At 36.3% G+C, this 22,837-nt stretch overlaps 1 protein-coding gene across 1 annotated transcript; it reads right to left on the bottom strand.

Moving 5' to 3' along the window:
• Positions 1–7,230: 7,230 nt before the first annotated feature.
• LOC104120297 (4-coumarate--CoA ligase 2) lies at positions 7,231–13,652 on the bottom strand. Its single transcript, XM_009632067.4, has 6 exons — positions 12,964–13,652; positions 12,290–12,757; positions 11,211–11,409; positions 8,587–8,800; positions 7,874–7,976; positions 7,231–7,541 (listed from the first exon to the last, which is right to left on the bottom strand). Exons 1-6 carry the CDS (start codon positions 13,486–13,488, stop codon positions 7,422–7,424), a joined length of 1,629 nt encoding a protein of 542 aa, XP_009630362.1. The 5' UTR covers positions 13,489–13,652; the 3' UTR covers positions 7,231–7,421.
• Positions 13,653–22,837: the final 9,185 nt, after the last annotated feature.

Below are 22,837 nucleotides of genomic sequence, written 5' to 3'. Positions count from 1 at the left end.
ACTATCAAATTTGATCTTTCCGATTTGTTGTTCTAATTTGCTTATGGTGGCCCGATATTCCTTTTTTTTGGCTAACCAAGCCCACTGCTCCTGCGATGCGTCGATAAATTCTTGGATATGAGGTATTTAGTCAGCCGTTCAGATTCACCATTCGTCGCGACTCTCTTTCCATACCAGGCAACATAACTAGGTAAGACCTCGCCCCTGGACAAATCACGTACTCGGGTGTTTGCCCCAAAATACTGGCATTCGCTCCAAATTTGGCATACCACTTCTTCAGGAAATTGGGCATCAGAGCGGATTTCGACCACATAAGTGCTAAGATCTTCATCTCTAGGAACGGTCTGGAATCTTCCAAGTTGTCTCAAAACCTGGTACGGAGCATAGGGTTGGATGCTTCGAAGACCCATTAGCAAGAAGTAGGGACCAGTGGCGGGCATATAAATAATCTCATCAACGGTAAGTCAACCCAATGTCCACTCTATCTGATCTGCTGTTGTAGAACAAAGGCAGGTAATCTAATCTTTGACCCCTTCTGGCATTTCGAATCCTGTTACTCGTATACCAAATTCTTCAACGCAGGTTTTCCCCGTAGACCCATAGTTCATGTATCGAGGCCGGTGATAAAGGTGCTCGATCATCCACATTTGCAACAGCAGATTGCATCCCTCGAAAAACCTGGCTCCGGCCTTACAAGAGGTGAGGGCTCAAAATATATCTGATACGATCATGGATGTAAGGGTACTCTTGGCCTGAGTAGTCAGAACATGGACAACCCCGACTACCCGTAAATCAATGTGCCCGTCTTCCCTTGGAAATACCAAAAGGCCTAAAAACTTCACCATGAAGGCAAAACATCTATGCGTCTCCCACTTTGACCGGTTTCCTTTACTGCAGAGTCCATTTTTCTGGTCTTCGAATTCCCTTAAATGCCCGTATCGCTGGTATAGAAAATGAAATGTGGAAGTTCCACTTGCTAGACTTTTAGTCTTGATTTGTCTGCTTATTTTTAGTAAGTCCAGAAACTTGTGGAGAGTAACAGTCCTTGGAGATACCAGGTACTTGTGTCTTAATCCCTCCGTGCTCCTAGCATAACCCGCCAATTCTTCCAAAGTAGGTGTGAGCTCAAAGTCTGAGAAGTGCAACACATTATGAGCGGGATCCCAGAATGCCACTAATGCCTCTATTAGGTCCCTTCTAGGTTTAATTTTCAATAGTCCAGTGAGCACCCCCAGGTATTGGTTGACCATGTCTCGTCCTTGTTTTCCCAAATCCTCCCACCACATGTGGAGTGCTAGTGGAATCTGATCCATAACCTTCACAGGTAAATTCTGAACAGTACTCATTCTGCACATTTTTAAATTAGGGTGACCAGATTAAAACATGTGAATTTTGTTTAAAACTGACCATGAAAAGATTATTTTTGCAAAATCCAACCGAAAACAAATCACGGCTACTTTTGCAAATACGACCCTTCAGCACTTCGGAAGAGAAGATTTTAGGGCTGTGTTTGCTAAGTGGCCAAAAATGTTTTTTATTTTAAAAAAAACTATGAGTGGCTATTCTTGCAAAAACAGCCTTTCGGCGTCCCGTCGGGACATTTCTAGCTATTTGGGCAAAAACGGCATCGCCTAACTTTATTTACGACAACATTTCCCTATTTTGATTATTTTTGGAAAAATGGGGCTGGACCCGATGAGGGTTTCCTACGTATCCCACACCTGGTGGAAATCAAACCCGCGTAGTTCGGTAAGTTTTGACGCACGGAAAAATAGGACTTATTTTTGAAATGACTCTTCTCTTTTTTTTTCTTTTTTTTCCTTTTTTTTTGGGCAAAGTTTCGGGATATTTTGAACACCGGTATTTTTAGAATCAGGTATTTTTCTATCCTACCTCACTCTTGGTTTTGCTTGATCCTTTCTACCCTAGAAGCTAGTCAACATACAAGCCAAAAAAAATAAATGCACAAGTAGCACGTAAAATGCATCAGGATGGTCTTTTAAATTGGGCTACACATATCCTAGACGGACCCAACCCCTGTGTTGAGTCCCCAAAGTCAAATGCACGTGATGCAAACAACCGTACCTACTAGGGATCCGGCATGAGGTTATGGCATTCTAGGTTTGAATTCTAGGTGTATTGTTCTAGAGCTGGCTTACTCGAGAAGACAACTCGAGCCGAGGTGGGGCAATGTACCGGTAACCAAAAGGCCATCCGGCTTTTGTAACTGATCCGATCCTCGTTCTAAATTAGGGTACGACACTAACAGAAAAGAAGTCACGTCAGCGTGCACTTCCCAGAAGATTTAAAAGACTCAGAGAGAAGAAGGGTTTCGTAATAGTTTATATACAATTCAAATAATATCAAAGCGGTAAAAAGCGGCATGTAGTATATTAGGCTCAAACACGTAAAAAATTATATAATAAACAAAAGCCAACTATAACAGTTATTCTAAGCTCGAATTCTAAACCCTGAACCAGAAGTTCTGGGTTCTTCTCCCCAGCAGAGTCGCCAGAGGTGTCATACCTCCTTTTTTCCGAGAGGATAGAGAGTTTTTCCAATTAAAGTGACATTAATCTAAATAGGATTATTTATTTAATTCAGAGTCGCCAATTAGAATAATTTATGGTGTCCCGAGTCACCGATTTATTTTAAATCCCAAATCGAGGGAATTTGACTCTAATTTTGGTCTGCGAATACAGAAGATCGGGTAAGAAATTTTATTAACCCGGGAGAAGGTGTGAGGCACTCCCGAGTTCCGTGGTTTTACCATGGTCGCTCAACTATTAATAATTGGCCTAATTATCTAATTTAATATATATTTAAACCTATTGTGCATTTTTAAATTCCCTAACCGCTTTTTAATAGAATTTTAGCTGCCTTTAGGATTTATGGAATTTGTTTGAACGAGTGGCGATGTCGCGCGCTCGTTTATTTTTGTAAACATTGCGAATCGCATCACGTGAAACGCACCCGCGATCCTTAACATGTTAATTTTATTAATGTTTGAAATTGTGGTCGAGTCACGTGAAACGCACACTCTACTTGGAAATTACGTATCATGACTATGCCACGAAAACCGTACCCATAGTCACGATGATTATTGTTAATCGCGCCTAAAGCAACTACGATATTTATGATTCTATTATCCTAAAATTTGGGATTTGCGTGCGAAGTCTAGATTTATGGAGTGTAAGTATCAATTTAGCTTCTACCTCAGAGCATGTGTATGTTTAAGTCTCCAAAGCTTGTTTCAAAATTAGTTGGTGAAACCCCATATCAAAATCATTTAAGCTAATTAAAATAACTTGAAAGGTGAATATGGACGGAGGTAGAAAGCAAAGAGAAATAGAACTTCTGCCAAATACGCTAGCTACTCTAGCATTAGAATATCTAGCGTTAGAACATCTAGGATAAACGAAGAACCAATAACAGATAAGAATAAAAAGAGCATTAGAATAATAGTTCCTTTTCAAACATCTATCTTCATGTGAAGAATGTATAAGGCACGTTTACTGGCCAAGGCCTCATAGAGAAGGCAGAAACATCCATATAAACTCTTTGAAAAACGTAGAACCAGCTATCAATCGAAATTATACAAAATGGATAATGAATTTACATAGCTCTAGTCATAAACAAAATAAACTTAGCAATCCTTGCATCTGGCTAACTATCAGTTGTGACTTCATATAAAAATAAACCCATGGTTTCCCATCTCATTATCTTCTGCTAAGACACTCAATTCCGGCTCATGTGACTTTGCAATTCCCAAAATAGTGTTGCATTTACAAGGATAGCTACAAAGCTAACTTGCAAATCTGCATCCAACTTATCACAATTGAAACAAACGAAATAACAGTTTAAGATTCAAATGATTATAACTTTCCATGATTTCAACACACAAAGGGATAACCAGAGAAAAGGCATGCCAACAACTTCTTTCAATATGTTGTTTTAAAGAACTGGAGGTTGCAAGAGAACCTGAATTCCCAAACATCACAAGTTTATGTTGAGCGTTTAGATACCTAAGAGTGTGAAAAACAGTAAATAGTGGATAAATGTAGATTTGGAGGTATAAGAATGAAGCTCAGCTCAAACAGTTCCACAAGAACGACAACAAACAAACAGGAATCACATCCATTCAAAACTCCAGAAGTTAGTCATACTATTTCTTGTAAGTTCATGTCATTAACTTAAATCTTACTCATATTACTACTTAAACTACTACAGAATTAACAACGACATTCATACCCAATTAGATCCCTGAAAGCAAATAACTCACACTCGGATTGGGCTTTTAAAAGAAAACTACATATGCTAATATACCATTCAAGCTTGTTTCATTCATAGATTAAACTTGTACCAGCTTATTTCAACTTGAAATCAAATAGCCCTATCTTAACTAGATTTACAGCAGCTCAATCAATAATCACAGCTGATATAGAATCCATTTATCAAGACAGAAAGCAAACAATAAATGGATTTGATAATACACAAGCAAAACCACTCATTTTTTATGCACAAAATCTAAACATAGGCATAATAAGAACAAATTACATCTTTGAATCTGTATTTACTGAAGATCCAACAGGATAAGTAGATTACATACATATCAGCAAGAACAATAGAAGAAAGAATGACCAAATAAAGGCCAAACTTGCGAGCAAATAGAGCTTGATTGAACAAGAGCAGCTAAATAGTAATCAACAGCCCATTGTGTTAAGATTCAGCAGTTTCTAAGCTCAGAAAATGCACCAGGAAACAGTAAAGTTGGAGTAGCCTTTTAAATTTCTCTTTTTCTGTCTAAGTTTTGATACTTTTTTAGAGTGAAGATGCAGAAAATATTTTTTTAACCTCCCCCTTTCTGTGAGGGGAGTCCCTTTTTTTATAGGGCAAAATTGGATCAGCTCCACTCCCATGTGATCTCCCTGAAATTAAGGAGAAAGGGTATCTTTTCTAACTTATTTTGTTACAGTTGTCCCTTTCTTATGCAATTTCAGCATATTTCTCTTAACAAATTGGGGCAGCTAACCCTATTCTAGAAGCTTCTTTTATTTCCAGACCCTTTTAACTTTTTTAACTCTCAATTCTTACCCCCACATTTAAACTTATTTCCTATTTTAGTAAGTTACCAACCAAACAAAACAAATTTCTCATTTTTTCATTTTCTTTTAGAACCCTGTATTTCAGTAATTATAAACAATTATCATAAAATCTTCGGATAAGTCAAAAATCAAAGCACAAATAACAATATTCAACTTTTAAACTATTATAAGTACTTAACTAATTAAAAATATAATTAACTAATTATGCACCTAATTAAACATGTGAACAAAATTAATCTGACCGAATTTAGGTATGATCCGGTCAGAACAGAATACAAGGAATCAACGATTAAAGACAGACTTGGCCGGAACAAAAACAAGGAAGAAGGGAAGAGAAAAGTACTAATTTGGCCGCAAGATAGTCAAAAATTGAGGCGAATCAACAAGTGATGATGGCGACGAAGCTTGGACGGTCAGTGGTGACTTGGCCGAAATCTGGCGACTTCAAAGTGACCTAAAATAGGTGTCAATATATTATTTTCGGATGAAAAATAATCGATTAGCACCAATTTTGGTCAATCGAGTCAAAAATTCCAAGAAAAGTAGAGGGAGGCGGATTAGGGTTTTTTCTTGAATTTCAGATTTGAAATTAAAGAAAATGGGTGGGAATTTTGGGGAAACTAATGGTGGATTAGTGATTAGGGGGTGTGGGGAGTGTAGGGTGAAAATTTGGAGATGATTGGAGGTGGGCCTCCGCCGTGGGGCAATTTCCGGCAGGTGGCGGGCGGTGGTGAGTGGCTGAGGGTGAGAGAGGGAGATGAGAGGGGTCTGGGCGAGGTGTCTAGGGTTTGGGGGGGTGTCTTATGATAGTTATAAGGGTTTTGGGTGTGGAGTTTTCAGCTGTTCGATCAAAGTAAATCAACGGCTAAGATCGTCGTTACTAAAATCACGACGTTAAGTGAGGGCTGGAATGGACTGGGCTTGGGGCGAGTTGGGTTTTGAGATGAATTGGGCCACTGAAAAATGGCTTTGGCCCAAACCGGAACCAAAGAAAGCCTTTCTTTCATTTTTATTTTCTTTTCTTGAATTTTTAAATCCTAATAAAATTGATTAAAACCTAAGTTAGTTCTAAAACAATCTAATTTGTAGAATTGAATTAATTATCTATTTTAAACATTAAAATAATTAATTAACTTAAAACTAATGAAAGAAAAATACTAGTTTTAAAACTAAAAGCTAATTGTGTAAAAACGACCATTTTTATGATTTTTATTTAATAATGCAATTAACTCATGTAATTATATCCTAATATGCAATTAAATCTAAGATGCTATGCAATGAATATTTTATATATTTTTAGTATTTTTCATAATTTTAAATATTAAATAAGCAACTAAAATGCAAACAAAATTAACCAGAAAATCCTAAAATTCTATAATAACGAAAATAATTTAGAAAGATCTATTTTTGAACTTTGTAGGAGTAAATTTAGTCGGCAAAAATCACGTGCTCACAACCAAAAATAAACCAAGGATCATAATGCAAAACTCTGAACATACTTTCCTCGTTACTAAATTTTGTTATGTAATAATCAGCCCCTAAATCAATTAATGGAAAATTTTCCGTAATTTTCCATAGTTCTTGTATCTTTTTTGAGTAGATGATTTTGTATCCTCTTCCCATGAAGTTGATGATAACTGAGAATTTCCATGGCTGGTAGATACGTTGAAGATCCTCTTGTGACAGTTGAAATTGACGATCCGCACATGCTATAGGCACTTGATAGGTTGGACCATCTTTTTGTAGTTGTAATTTGTAGCGATCACTTGTTTGAGCGAGTACATTTATTAAGGTATCATGTTCACCCGCTATTAATTTGTCTTTAAAACTCGGGCCAGGCATGGTGATGTCTAGTTTTTGGATTTTTGGTGCAATGTCTGGGGTTTGGGAGGGATTAGGTGCAAGGGGTTTAGATCTTGCATGGGAGATTGGTGTTTTTGCAAGCAGTGCTTCTGGAAAAGTGTAGTGAGAAGCAGAAGATATTTTCCTAGAGAGAAAAATTTCTATTGGAAAAAGTTACTCCAGTGTTATTTAATCTACTACTCGAGTAAATAAACACGCATACATTCAAGGGGGTTTATGGTGGAAAAAACTTAAAAACTTTCACCAGTAAATGCAAGATATTAGTAAAATAATACCAAAAAGACATTTAAAAAATTGAAGTCGTTACAGTCAAATTTACATACATTTTCCTCCTTTTGCCAATTCGGTAAATTAATTCTGACCGAAGAGGCATGTAGTTGAAGGTACAATAAATTGTCTTCAATGGCGAACTGGTTATAGTTATTGCCACTATTAAAGCTGAAACTGAAAGTATTAATTTGGAAGCCCAGCAGCCAGTTTAGCTCTCAAATCTTTTCGAAGGATTTTGCCAGATGGAGATTTAGGAACAGCATCCACGAAAAATACCCGCTTTATCCTCTTATAAAATATCACCTGGAAATTCCATTTAAAATATGAAATTAATGATAAGCTTTTTTAACTCATCTAGGAGAAGTAAAATTAACCTCATTAAACCGTACTAGTAGTTGTTAACAGGAGTCAGGAGATTAAAGAAAATTCTACTGAATAACAACAGTTTTTGTGAGACGGGTAAATTCCGAACTCGAGTAAATCATAACTTGCCTCTTAGTGATTGTACCTTGAAGACTGAATAGGAATAAATTATCTAAACTAATTTATTTTTAGGAAGGAAATAATCCCGATTTTTTGTCAAATGAAATTAAAAGAATTTATAAAAAAAAACAAATGAATTTAATGAAACTAACCTGCTTTGAAATAAAATCTTTGACTTCATCTTCAGTAATGGTGGATCCGTTGGATCTAACAACAAAAGCCACTGGAACTTCTCCTGCTTGCTCGTCCTTCATGCTGTGGAATGGAAACAGTTCAGAGATAATTAGTATTTAAATAGTCGTCGCTGCATTAACATGTTTGGCTTACTGAGCAAGGGAGGACCTATATTATAAAGTATGGGTTCACGAGAATCTATTATTTTTTGTTGTTGAGTACAATATTATCTTGCCTTTGTTTTGTTGTGTGAAGAAAGTAAAAAGCTTGCGAAGCACGAACCTCAATCACCCTGCCTGTGTGAATTGAACGAACTTAAAAGTACAACCAGCTTAAGCTGGTTTTCTACTTATTTTTTGGTGTTCGGCCATTTCTAGCAAAGTCTAAAGGACATATTCGTTGCCGATTTTGGGTTCTGATAGAAGACACTGCTTCTGCTCTGGCAAAAGTGCACGCTCAATTCAGCTTTTGAAAAACTCCCTAGGTCCAGAGAGATGAAATTTATAATCCACCTCTAAGTTTACTATTTGTAGTTTTCCAAAGTCTCAAATTTAGAGTTTGGTTCCGGCTTATTTTTAATAAGAATTTATTAAATATTTAACTTTAAATTCTCATAAACTCAAATCCTGAATCGGCCGCTGTTACAAAGTAGCATATCATAAAAAGGAAGCACAAAATTAGTGAGACTTACGGGACAACAGCAGCATCAGAAATGTTGGGATGGTTGAGAAGGAGAGCTTCGAGCTCAGCAGGTGCAACTTGAAATCCTTTGTATTTGATCAGTTCCTTTAATCGATCAACAATGAAAAGCTCGTCATCATCATCAATGTAGCCAATGTCACCAGTATATAACCACCCTTCTTTGTCTATTGTTCTTGCTGTGGCCTCTGGATCATTCAGGTAGCCTGCGTACAAAATTTATTAGTTTGACAATTTTTAATTTCACATCAATAACAACAACGACATGTCCAGTGTAATCTCACAAGTAGGTCTGAGGATGGTAATATATACGCACACCTTACCCATAATTAAGAAGATAAAAGGTTGTTTTTTATAAACACTCAGATTCAAAAAAAGATGAAAAAACAAAATGCGGCAGCAACAAGCAGAAACAACAGTACGATCGTAAAAAATAAAAGTGAAAGACACATCAAACAATAATAGAAATCTACAAATAAGAATACAAGACCACTAATACTCTGGCACGTACTGGAAAAAAATGACTATCTATTAAATCCTCTTTTCTAATTCTTGACCTCAACACCCTCCAATTAAGAATCATCTTCTTGGTAAGCTGCCTAATCAACAATTTTAATTTCACGCCAACTACATAAAATCTAAGATCTACGAAGAATTAAAAGAGGGATTCATGTAATGCAGGCAAAAGTTTTGATGACTTCGTTGAGCTTTAGAATTGGTAGGTAAAGCATTGAACCAAAAGAAAAAAAAATCATCAGTTCCACCGTTATACATGATTAGTGATTGAGTTTTTTAGTAGAAGGATCAATAGATCCATGTTCTTGTGCTCAAGTATGCTGTGCTATTGGCCCACAAATTTTCAGCAGGTAAAAGATGGTAGTCTACTCTTTTTTTTTTTTTGGGGTAGCCTACTTTACGACAACACTTATAGTGTCAACTAAGTGTTTACTAATAAAATCGACAAACCACCCGATAATCCGAGAGAAAATTTTTTTGACTATGGTTTGGTTTAATTTGGTTTGGTGTTGAAAAAAAATCTGATCATATTTAGTTTGGTTTGGTATTAACTAAAAAAGTCAAATCAAAATCAAAAAACCCCGACCATATTTGGTTTGGTTTGGTATTAACTAAAAAAAGTCATACCGAAACCAAACCAACCCGACATTATATGTATAGAAGTTTTAAATATATTTAATACATAAAAATATTTATTATAGTGTAGTTTATAAATATATTTCTTAAGTTTTTTCATAGTTTTATCTTTTAACGTATTATTTCAAATTTAGGCTTATAATTTTTGGATACTCCAATAAGTTTTATAGTCCATAAATGTTAGAAACTCAAATAAATCCTAAACCAAAATCAAATCAATACTAATGCTAATAAAAGATATTTAATTCAATTGTACTATGAATGAAAATAGTGTTGGATATCTATTTTTTTTTATTTTTCCATGATTTAGATAAATGTATAACTTATTTTTCTTTTAGTGGTTAGTCATGTAAATAACAGTACTTATTAGTCGTAGTTTTAAATTATATTTGTTTTCATAATGGCTAATTAATAATATTTATTTTATGTGATTTTATTATCTTTATTGTTAAATATTTTAGTACAATACCATGACTCAAGTTTAGAGCACAAATTTTATGCTTTGTACTATGAAGATTTTATGAAAAAAATCTGAAAAAAATCGAGATTAAAAAACCGACTTTTATTAGTTCGATATGATATTTAGATTTAATAATCCGATACAATTGATTTGATTTGGTAATTAAAAAACTCGAACCAACGATCTACGTACACTCCTAGTGTCAACCGTATAATTTAAGCACTAGAAGAAGATAAAACTATGTGTGGATGTAAGATGTTGGCTCCCTTTAAAGTTTTGGTGGATGAATGTAGGTTACGTATTATTTTTCAATTTTCTATTGGAAAAGGAGTAGATAATGGGTGTCAAACTCACAATAAAATTGACGGTTTACCAAACGGGACTAGTCACGTAAAATGACCATATTTGAATCCTCCAACTCATTAAACTCCAAACTCCACCAAATTAATTACGATAAACCTAAAAAGGAGTGTTATTTTATTTTCATCTATTTCACGTTGTATATAGCTCTGCTGCCCAAGAATTTTGGGGGACGAGATCAGTTCCATATAGTTCAAGAAATGAGACAAACCAATAAAGAAAAGACAGATAAGTAGTATACAAGAATATCACTAGGTTTCTGACATAGTATTTGTGTACTTTTCTCTAGTTCGTATATTCTCTTGTTCATAAATGTCATATCCTTTTTGGAGCAAGGTTTTGTCACCTACCAGTGGAATGCTTGTTGGTATTTTTTGAAAAGGAGTTATGATTATGAGAATTGCGTAACTCTTTATATATATAGATGACATGAGGTGGTGGCAAATGCCTAATTTAAAATCAATCAATCTTAATTAAATTAATCAGAAAAATGTGCTTATTAAAAAGGTTTAATTTATAGATTACTCGTGTTCTAATGGACTTATTAAAAGTACGCAACTTAACGTAACATGTTAAATTTTATTAATACGTACTACAAATTACTTTACACTGAATTATTAATTTAAATATATAGTAAGACGCACCTTTCATGATCTGGTCTCCTCTAATGCAAATTTCTCCAGATTGATTTCTGGGAAGAGAATTACCAGTTTTAGGATCCACAATTTTCATTTCAGCATTTCTCACAACTGTTCCACATGCCCCTGATTTTATTTCAAAGGGTTCTTTTGCAAATGCCAAGCACATCGCCAACACTGGTCCAGCTTCTGTCATACCATAACCCTATAAATTTTAAAGCAATCACATCAATCGCTATTATTTTTCCTGTATTTGATAATTACTAATATTAGCCAAGTGCTTTGTATATATGACTCGAGAAATCACTATCTTATGTGTCTTAAATTATTATATATATGGACAAAAAAGTACAATCAGTATTCATTTCCATGCGGCAAGTGCTATGAGTATACATTTCTAAGAAAAGGGTAATTGCTTTATTGCAATATTTTCTAATTGATGGCCTCTTCTCAGCAACTTGAGACTAGAAACATAAGACGTGTTCTGCTAGTTAGTGACAACAACAACAATAAAAACCCAATATAATTTCACTAGTGGGGTCTGGGGAGGGTAGTGTGTACGCAGACCTTACCCCTACCATAAGGTAGAGAGGCTGTTTCCAATAGATCATCGGTATCCTTACCTCTAAGAATTCCCCACCTTGCTCTTGGGGTGACTCGAACTCACAATCTCTTGGTCGGAAGTGGAACAGAGCAACCCCTCTAGTTAGTGATCCGAACGAAAAGCCTACCATGTGAAATACCGAATCTCTATATTAATGTAAGAATATTCAGCATTTAAACAACCATGTGCATTGAGATCTGACTTTTGATTAAGTAACATGGAAATCAACTAATACTATATGAAGACGAAAAACGCCAGTCAAGATATATAGGTCAGATATTGAAGGGGAGTTTTGGAGCAGGTTGTCTATATATACTAATAGGTTATGGGTTCGAACCGTGGAAGTCGTCATTAATGATATGCTGTCTATATAACGTCCCTGTGGATGCAGCCCTTTTTCGGATCTTGCGGGAAAGAGGGATGCTTTGTAAATCTGAAGATAAAGGTTTTGAAAGATTTGGCTAGGAAATAAGAATCTTACCTGACCAAGTTTAGCATTAGGAAATTTGGCTCGAACAGTATCTTCAAGCTCCTTTCCTAATGGTGCAGCCCCAGACATGACGGTTCTTACTGATGAAAGATCATAATCATCAACCATAGGATTCTTAGCAATGGCCAAAACAATAGGTGGTACAAAAGGCCCTATTGTCACCTTGTAACTTTGTATCAACTCCAAGAAAGAAACAATATCAAATTTCTGCATAATCAAAATCGCTGCTCCCACCCTTAATCCACATAGCAAAACGGAGTTGAGTGAATAGATATGGAACAAGGGCAAGACACAAAGCATCACGTCCTCGCTATGGATATACAAATTCGGATTTTCACCGTCGACTTGTTGTGCGACGCTTGTCACAAGTCCCTTGTGCGTCAACATCACTCCTTTAGGTAATCCCGTCGTCCCGGAGGAGTATGGCAACGCCACCACATCGTCAGGTTGAATTTCAACCTGTTAAGACATATTATAATTAAGTAACTAAATACATGCTTTCCCAAAAAATTGGATGACGAGGTCACACATGATTCAACATAGTATCAGAGCAAATAGAAATATTGGGTTCAAATCCCTTACAACAAAAAATATGTTTGTCCAATCAACCCTCGCAACTTTTCTAGCTAATATCTGAAACTTTTTAATGACAATTTAACACTAACCTCAGGAATATCGTGCTCATTAGCCTGAGTTAGCACGGAGAAGTGGAGACAACCCTCCGGCGCCGAGTCGATGCATATGATCTTCACATCATTCTCAAATGCATAATCTTTCACTTTGTTAACATGACACGCTTGTGTGACAATGATCTTAGCACTAGAAGCCTTGGCTTGCTTCACAACCTCAGCAGGAGTAAACAAAGGATTGGCCATTGTAGAAATAGCTCCGAGGTACGATGCACCAATGAAAGCAAACACAAATTCTGGGGAGTTAGGCAATAGGATCATGATTGTATCCTTTTGTTGAATCCCTTGTTTGTGAAGACCAGCAGCAACTTTTCTTGAATTGAGTTCAACATCAGCATACGTATAAATTTGTTTGTTGGCGCCATTGATTAAACAAGGACGAGAACTGAACTCGGAAATGTTTTCGAAACAGTAGGAGTGTAAAGGAAGATGATTAGGGATGTAAATATCAAGGAGTTTTGATCGGAAAATTATGTCGACCTGTTTTGTATCTTTCTCCATTAGTATCTTTGAGAAGAAAAAAAGTAGTTTGAAAAAATGGACACGCTAAGAGCAAATAAAAGTGTTTAGACTTTTAGGTGCCCTGAAGTTGAATGTTCAAAGGTGGAATATAAATACGAGTATCTGTTGTTGTTGAAGACGTGAAGCCAAACGAGGGAGTTGGTGAGAAAGGACTTGATTGGTATTTAAAGTTGTTTAGGGGCAGTTTCATGGAAAACAAAGTTTCTATTATCTTTGGGATATCAGAAATGTGAGAATATGAAGAGGTTTGGTTGGTGAAAGTGGTTTTTCTGAAGGGGAATGGGGTCCAATAGTTAGGTGGTGGGGAAGGGTGAGGGGGTAGGGGTTACTCAAAGTTGACCTTTGAAAATGCTACACTTTTTCCACGTAATGATTTTCACCTACCGCAATATGCCGGAATGGGGTTGTTGACGGCCTCTAGACGGCCGGACGGCGACACTTTCACCTACTGATTTGCATATATAACTCTAGTAATGTGATAAATGAGTTTATTTTAATATAACTCCTTGTATATTACGCTAAAACATGATTAATAACCTACGGGCACTAAAACATGATTAACCTAAAAATATATTAGGTACTGATTTATAATGGAGTTTCGGGTGTTTTGTTAATTGGTACTTATTTGGTAGAACAGAAGTACATATATATATATATATATATATATATATATATATATATATATATATATATATATATATGTATATATAACCGGTTAAATTACACTAATAGTATAAACTCCGATCCTTTTCAGCAATAATCCAGTGCAATCACAACATAACCAGTACAGTTCCACGGGCAGAATCTAGGGAGCAGTAGGTCAATGCACATAATGGTGCTTGTTTCAATTGAGAAGATAATACGAAAAGCTTACCGCTAAATCTCTAGCTCATCGAAATCCTAGAGCTTCTACAATGGGGTATAAAATCTTTCCTCGTTGGGCTAATTGTTTAACTAATTGGCTGCCTTAATAAGTAACCAAGTGTCACAACAAATGCGATTAAAATTCATAAAATGAGTGATCTTGAATGACTTTGATAATAGTAAGAGTCAGAAAGATTTATACTAGGGATTTCCAATTATAAAAAAATTAAAAAATAAAAATAACTTGTCCACCATATCCTCAATGTTACCAACGGGTTGAGTACAATTTTTCTATATCACTGGGTAAGGCATGGGAAGTATTATAAATGTTTTTTCCTATCATTTATAGCATTTTTCTAGTTATATTCTTTTCTTTTTGTCTATAGCAATTACTCTTGGGCACCAAACCATTATGTGTCTCAATTGCATCATAATTTGCCCTCATACTAGGGCAGGCATAGTTTGGGCAAACCCGAAATCCGAACCAATATCCGATTTTTTTGGATATTTGGTTTGGATTTTTAGATTGAATTTTTTATTTGGGACTTCAAAATTTCGAATATCCGAAAATCGAAAATTTTGTACCTTATATTTAGCCCTACCAGTTAGACATTAATCCATTGCGGTATTACCCATATACATACCTAATACTAATAAATAATAAGTCTAAATCTCCAATAGTATCATGCCCATTAAATATTAGTCTGTATATTCAATACAAATTACTAAGTCCAATATAAGATTCTCTACTAAATCAAATACTCCATAATTTAGGGTTTTCTTTTCTCTCGCGTCTCATCCTTATCGCTACACAATACGTGCGTTTGTAAATACTGAAGAGTCAAGGCCGAAGTTGACTAAAGATTGAATCCAGTCTTTTATTTTATAATAGTATAATTTGAATCAGTGTGATCTGTTGCATATTCAAGACCTTTTTTTTTATTTTTTTAAAGAGGCATTATATAGAGTCGAGAGGATATCAAAAACTAAAACATCTTTTGATTACCATGTCCTGTTTTGATTGCTTTCAAGTAATTGGTATTGCAAATAATTCATGTCTTTTCTTTTTTATTATTTTGGTCCACCTAGGTTTAACAGTGTTCAACTCACTTGTGTGCGATTTTTGTGGTATCAACTATCAACACTAATATTTGTTTTCTGAATTTGCACAGATTTCAGAAACTGATAGTAAATTGAATGATGTAGGGGGTTCAACAGAAAGCACACCTAATAATTCTCCTATAAGTTCATCTGATGAAGTTTCAAAGAAAAGAAAGATCACACAACCAGAATTCTATTTGATTACTATTTGGACATTTTTGGACAGGGGGTCCAAAAATAGTAGTACGATCTATTTGGACATGGTTTTATAATATTTAGACTTATTAATTTTCAAGATGATTACTTTTTAAAAAAATTTGTTGTCACTGCCAGAATTCTTTTCCCTTGTTCTGTTTTATTTTCAAATACGATATTGCCCATGAATGCACAGATTGATGAACAAAGGAATAGTCTTTGCTCTTCACATTTTTGTCTAATAAGCTCCATTGTGAGAAAGGAAAATGGACGAAGAACTGTTCATGAGTGCATCTATATCCTTGTTATTGGGATATACACAAGCATTTGGCAAGAGCAATTGTGCATCTACATCCTTGTTAATAATATATATTTTCTAATTTCGTCTTCCTTTATCTTTCTACTTCATTTAAATTATTATTTTTATGTCAAATGTTTTCTATAAGCTCATCTTATAGGTCTAAAAATCAGAACCAAAAATTCGAAAAATACAATCCGATTAATCTGAAACCGAACTTAAAAATTTGACCCAATCTAAAATTATTGGGATTGTAATTGTTTTCGAAAACCAAATTTACAAATCGCAATTTCATATTCCATCCAAACTGCCCGAACGCCAACCCCTAACTCATGCCATAGGTAAATCTATTTTCCAATGTATAGATGTTTATCAATTTTAAAGTAGCTAGCATTATAAAGTTAATTCCAAATTAATTTAATTTCCAGTAATGCTCCATACAATCATTCCTATAACAGTCTAGCAAGTTAGCAGCTGGCCGAAAGTTAATCACTTTGGGGCCACCAAATATTGAGTTTGATATTTTCAAGAGGCAAAAGTTTATGTGTCGAAGTCTTATTGGTTAAAAGTCTGAACAGAGAACCGATATAATTAAGTTCAATTATTCGATTGACGAGACGCCGAAGAAGAATGTCATTCCATACTGTCGAAGCTGCTACCGAAGCGCGAACGCTACTTATTATCAGGGATGTTCATGGTTAATGGTTCAGTATGAATCGATTTTTTTCTAAAAAGAAATCAAATCAAATAAGTAATTCTTTAGATATTTGAATCAAATCAAATTAATTAAGTCGGGGTTTTTAACAATTCGATTTTTGTCGGTTTTTAGGTTTTTTTATCATTTTTTATTTAATATGAGACATACACTACCAAACACATATTCCGGCGATTCCATTTTCAATGTAACACTATCAAACCAGTTGCTCTTTGAGATTTATCATTTACCAAGATACATTAATGATAATTGAATTAAATAGTAATGAATAATTTAAGTACTCAATTAAAAATCGATTATTTTTAACATGAAATAAACTCTTGTACTTAGCAAAAGAAAACTACCAACCAAACTAGAATGTAAAGGAAAAGAATTAAACTATTAAAATAACAAAGAACTAGACTAAAAATACAAACGACTAATATGTAGTTATGTACCATAAAATATTATAAATTATATATATATATATATATATATATATATATATATATATATATATATATCTGAATGGTTTTTCTTTTCAAAAAATTTACTTAATGAAATTTGACGCTATCTTTGAATTAGTAATAATTGAGCGGTAAATATTTCACTCTTCTATCTGCGGCAACACTATAAAAATTGTAAGTATAAAAATGTGACTATTCAACATAACAAAAAATGCAAAAATTACTTACTCTTAGAGTTAGTGGGTCCGTGCTAGACTTCAAAAGAGAGGATGGTAAGGGCATTAATGGAAACCGAAAATTGGAAAGTTTCTTTATTAGGAACATGGTTATTTTTTTTGACACGAATTAATAAAAAAATAAGTTTATATAAATTAAAACGGAGGTAGTAATTCAGGAAGTTGATTAGCTGATTAGCTTTATTTTCCTGTTAATAAACAAAATTATTGCTGCATACTTTATTCAAAAGTCTTTTTGTATTCTCATTACACTTAAATCCCCTTATCGCTTTCTCGGTCGATTATATAGTGGGATTATGGCACCCTTGCTAGATGTTATAATTATAACTCCAAGCTAATTCCATAACCTGTATCGTTCAAGAGTTCTTAATTTACGACATTATTAAAAATGTATAAGGGTGGAAAACGAACTGTTGGACTGATTTTAGAGGGTCAAAATGGGATGAGTATGAGTCAAAATGGGCTAAAATTTGGATCATACCCCAACCCGCACAACTTTTACCAAGTTTTAGTTAATATGTGTTGTTTTCTAATGAGTTATTTAATTACCAAATAACACTTTTTTATTGTCATATATAATATATCAAACAAATCCGAATTATTTTAAAGATATCTTAGCTAAGTTGCTCATGGATCAATTTGAGCTAAAAATCAACTCAACTTTAGATGAGCTGAGATAGACTAAGAGCCCGTTTTGATTGGCTTATTTAAAGTATTTTTAAGCCAAAATAACTTTTAAGCCATTTTGTAGTATTTGGATAGAGTAAAAAAGTGCTTTTAAGCACTTGTTTTTAAGCTAAAATGACAAAAACAAGCCAAAAGTCAAAAGTTAGAATTCCTAACTTATGGCTTTGTTTACCCGAAAAACGGGTAGAGTTGAATTTGTACGTAGTTCTAAGGATATGTGGTATAACTTAATACAAATCGTAAGGATAAATAGAAATATTAAATATGGATTGCAAAGAATGCAAAGAATGCAAAGTAAACAAGGTTGCAAAGAAGGTGATTTTTAGGACTAAACAAGTTGAATCAATTTATGAAACTTAAAAGAATAACTCTTCAATATATGAGAATATGGTGCTTGAATTATAATATAAGCCAAAAAACTTGGGCCTTACAGAAACAATAACCATCCCCTTTATAGTAGAGGGATCTTACTTTAGATATAATTAAAAATACATAATGGGAGACCCATGATAAATCATGTTTTCCATAATTTCTGCCAGGATTCTCTCCTCTAGTGGGATTACAACGGTTCTTGTCTATGAGCTCGATATTGACTCGAGTTTTCGGTCTTGACTCGAGCTCGATTCTGACTCGGATCCTTGAATTGATTCGGGGCCAGTGTTGGTCGGTCTCTGAATCATAAGCTCGATAACTTTACTTTGCATCATAGTTCGACTTGGATTCGAGCTTGATAATGATATCGAGCTCGACATTGATCGGTCCCTCGGGCTCGAAGCTTGTTTGTACCATCTTCGGAACCCATCTTGATGTCTTATTTTGATCCATTATGTTTTGACCTCAATCAATCGTACGAAAGTCGAAATCTATTTCGACTGTATACAGATAGTCCCCTCGTTTCTCGGGAAGGATATGGTGAGAAACGATATGATTTTTCAACGGCTCGATCGCATTATAAGCTGACGTTTACATTGGACTCGACCATGACGCACGTGATAGCTGTCCCGTCGATTTAGTCTTTCAAGGCATTTAATGCATGTCATACGGTGGTCGGCCACCGGTGATACTGAACCGCCATTGCTTTAACCTATAAAAAGCCCTTCCTTTTATCATTTACCACTTTTACATCTTCAATCTTCCAAATTTTTCAAGTTCTTTTTCGTATTCTCTGAGTTTATTCGCAAATCTGTGATTCGTCTTTGCAAAATTCTTCTTCTCAACCACCAAATCTTTTTCACCTTCTTTAAATCCAAAATGGTGAAGACATCAAAAATCATCCCCCAAAAAGAAAAAGCTTCTTCTTCCCAATCCGCCGTCGACAAAATACCGGTGGATCCACGTCCTGAGGAGTGCGTTCCGGCGGCGTGTGTTCTTATCTCCGATTTCAAACTCGATAAAGGTTTGCCGGTTCTTGGCCGATGTAAGCCCGTATCGAGATATATTTGTTCGATAACCCGGGAGCACATCGAGCGGATAAAAAAAGATTGTAACTGGGAGAACAAAGAAGTGGTAGTGCCGTCTCCCGAATAGGATATTACTACTCACGTGAGAAGGTTTTTAAGCGTGTATACTTACCCTTTCACGTTAGGTCCTCTCGACCCTGTTATAATAGATTTTTGTCGTAAATACCTAATAACCCTAGGCAGATACATCCTTCCTTTTGGCGGATCGTTATTTTGCCCCGATATTTTGTGAGTAAAATCGAGGGGATGCCTTTCACCCTCGATCATCTTGTCCGATTATACCATCCTCGCCTCTTTCGAGGAGGGTTAATAAAACTCCAACGTCGAGCTACCAAGGCTCTATTCTCGAGTATAGACGAGGATAAGGATCGAGGCTGGATGGGCAGGTTCGTTCGAGTAAGGACTTCGGACCTGATTCCGACCGAAAAGATGCCTATTCCCGAGGAGTGGAACATGAAGCGTAAGTGTAATTCTGCTGTTAACTCCTATTATTTTGTCCTTTCATTTCCTTTCTCACCAATATTCCCCTTTTGTGATGCAGCGGTTCGCTGGATGCCCGGCCTAGTGCCCGATCTCAAGAACTGGGTACGTGATCTGGTTTCGACCTCCTCATACGCCGAGCGCTCATGGCGCGACTTGTCAAAGGGCCGATGGTAGGCCAAAAATCACGGTAAGCACCTTTCTCGTATCTTTTGGTAATTCGAATAAGATGCTTTTCACACACTTTAATAAAAATTTTCGTATGTAGGTGTGGGCAAAGATGCGATTTTGAGGCCCTCATCCGTTGAGGAAGAGGCTTCGGCCTCTATCCCAAAGCCGATGAAAAATAATAAGAGGAAAAGAGCCCCCGTCCTCGAAGACCAAAAATCGAAGAATAGGACGGCTCGTAAGACGAACAAGAATATCATTCCTTTTACCGTAGAATCAGTTATGCGTATGAGGGATGAAGAAGAATAAGAAGACGAGAACGATAGGTCTGCGCTGGCGGCTCGAACGAAGAAGACCACCGACATTCCACAGGCAGCTGGATCGATGGTGGTTCATAAGGCTCCGCCTCGAACTGAGGATATATTGGAGAGAGATTCGGGTAGAGTCCCCAAGTTGTTGGAGATCGAAGATGCTTCCCATCGAAGCCAACAAATGGGGGATATGTCATAAGGGGCTCTTCCCGAATCTTTTCAAACCGAAGAGAATGCCCCAAGTGATTCACTTGGGGCAGTAACAATCGAAGACTCGCCCACCTTCCCTACTTTTTCCGCAGGGGCGATTCGGAAAGCCCAAGCTTTGGGGGCCCTCAAATTAGATAGGCCTCATGATGGAGAGGATCCTTTTCGTGACCTGTTTATCGGTGTCGAGGACACTACCGGTACAAGTGACGCATCATATATTTTTCTCGGAGTGCAGCAGGCTTTGAATCAGGTAAGCCTTAAATTATATGGCATTACCTTTAAGTTTGCTTTTCTTTTCTAACTTCATTTCTTCTTTCTTTGCAGGCCGCGACAGTTCATCGAGAATCATGTTCTCGGTCCCGAACCAAGCTATGTCGATACGAGGCTGAGCTTCAACGAGTTACGGAGGAGAGGAACTCCCTAAAACTCCTCTTAGGCCAAAGGCGAGAGGAAATAAAAGACCTCCGAACTGAGTTAGCCAAGGCTCACCAAGATCAGATCGATCTATCCGAGCAGATAATAATACTTTTAAAAGCCTATGGGCTCGATACCGGAATGATGGCTAATTTTTCGGTCTCACAGCTACAACAAAAAATTGAGATGATCGGAAAACTCCGTGAAGAAGTCGATGTTATAAGAGCGGAGTCTTTGAAGTGGAAAGAAGGAATGGACAGCTTTGCTACAGAGAAAGAAACTGCTTGAGCCCAATTATAATTGGTCGAAAACCAACTTCAAAAAATGAAGGAGAAAGGCTCGGTCCAAGCAAGAAGAATAGAGGAGCTCGAGGCTCGGTTGGCCTCTGAACTTGCCAAGGCCGAATCTGACACCGAAAAGGCAAAGGCCGATGCGGATGCACTCGTGGCCGTTTATCGGGCCGATGCTGAAGCTGCCCAGGTCTAAGCAAGAGAGGCAGTAGAGACCGTCAATACTCGAGCACATTAGGTCGTTGAACTTGCTAAGTGCCATTCTTGGAGGGAGACCCTCGAGGAGATCCATGCTCAAGGTTTCGACCTCACTGAAGAGATTAAAAGGGCCAAAGAACTCGAAGCCGATGCTGAAGCCTTGGTTTTCGATGACAATGATGATGATGATGGGAGTAAGAGCGAGTCCGAGAACGAGATGGGGGGACCCTGATAGAGAAGAGACCGCTCCTGGGGATAACCAGGAAGCTTAGTCCTTAATTTTTATGTTATAATCAATCATGTAAATAATCTTGTATATATAAAAATATCCCTTTTTGTCGACTTGATTCTGTTCTGTTTCCTGTCTTGTGAAGATTTTATTCATGCCTTATGGAGATTTTCGCAAGGATTTAGGCAACTTAATCAAATTTGGACTTCGTAGCCTTTATAACCGAGTGAGCGCTTACTCAAACTTGAAATAAGGTAGCTCATATGCTTAGTAGTCGAGTTGAGTGATTGTTTGAACATAGGCTTACTCAAACTTGAAGTGATGTAGACATTAGGCTTATTAGTTGAGTGAGTGATTCGAACGCGAAGTAATATAACCCGTAGGCATAATGATCGAGTGAGTGCTTGCTTGAACTCGAAATACAAATAGCCCGTAGGCTTAGTAGTCGAGTGAATGATTTGAACTCAAAGTAATGTAGCCCATAGGCGTAATGGTCGAGTGAGTGCTTGCTCGAACTCAAAATAAAAGTATCCCGTAGACTTAGTAGTCGAGTGAATGATTCGAACTCGAAGTAATGTATCCCATAAGCGTAATGGTAGAGTGAGTGCTTGCTTGAACTCGAAATAAAAGTAGCCCGTAGGCTTAGTAGTCGAGTGAATGATTCGAACTCGAAGTAATGTATCCCATAGGCATAATGGTCGAGTGAGTGCTTGCTCGAACTCGAAATAAAAGTAGCCCATAGACTTAATAGTCGAGTAAATGATTCAAACTCGAAGTAATGTACCCCATAGGCATAATGGTTGAGTGAGTGCTTGCTCGAACTCGAAATTAAAGTAGCCCGTAGGCTTAGTAGTCGAGTGAATGATTCGAACTCGAAATAATGTAGCCCATAGACATAATGGGCTTGCTCGAACTCAAAATAAAAGTAGCCCGTAGGCTTAGTAGTCGAGTGAATGATTCGAACTCGAAGTAATGTAACCCGTAGGCGTAATGGTTGAATGAATGCTTGCTCGAACTCGAAATAAA

Source organism: Nicotiana tomentosiformis, chromosome 6 (genome assembly GCF_000390325.3).
Source record: "Nicotiana tomentosiformis chromosome 6, ASM39032v3, whole genome shotgun sequence".
NCBI lineage: Eukaryota > Viridiplantae > Streptophyta > Magnoliopsida > Solanales > Solanaceae > Nicotiana > Nicotiana tomentosiformis.
This window is presented reverse-complemented; position numbering and strand designations above follow the sequence as displayed.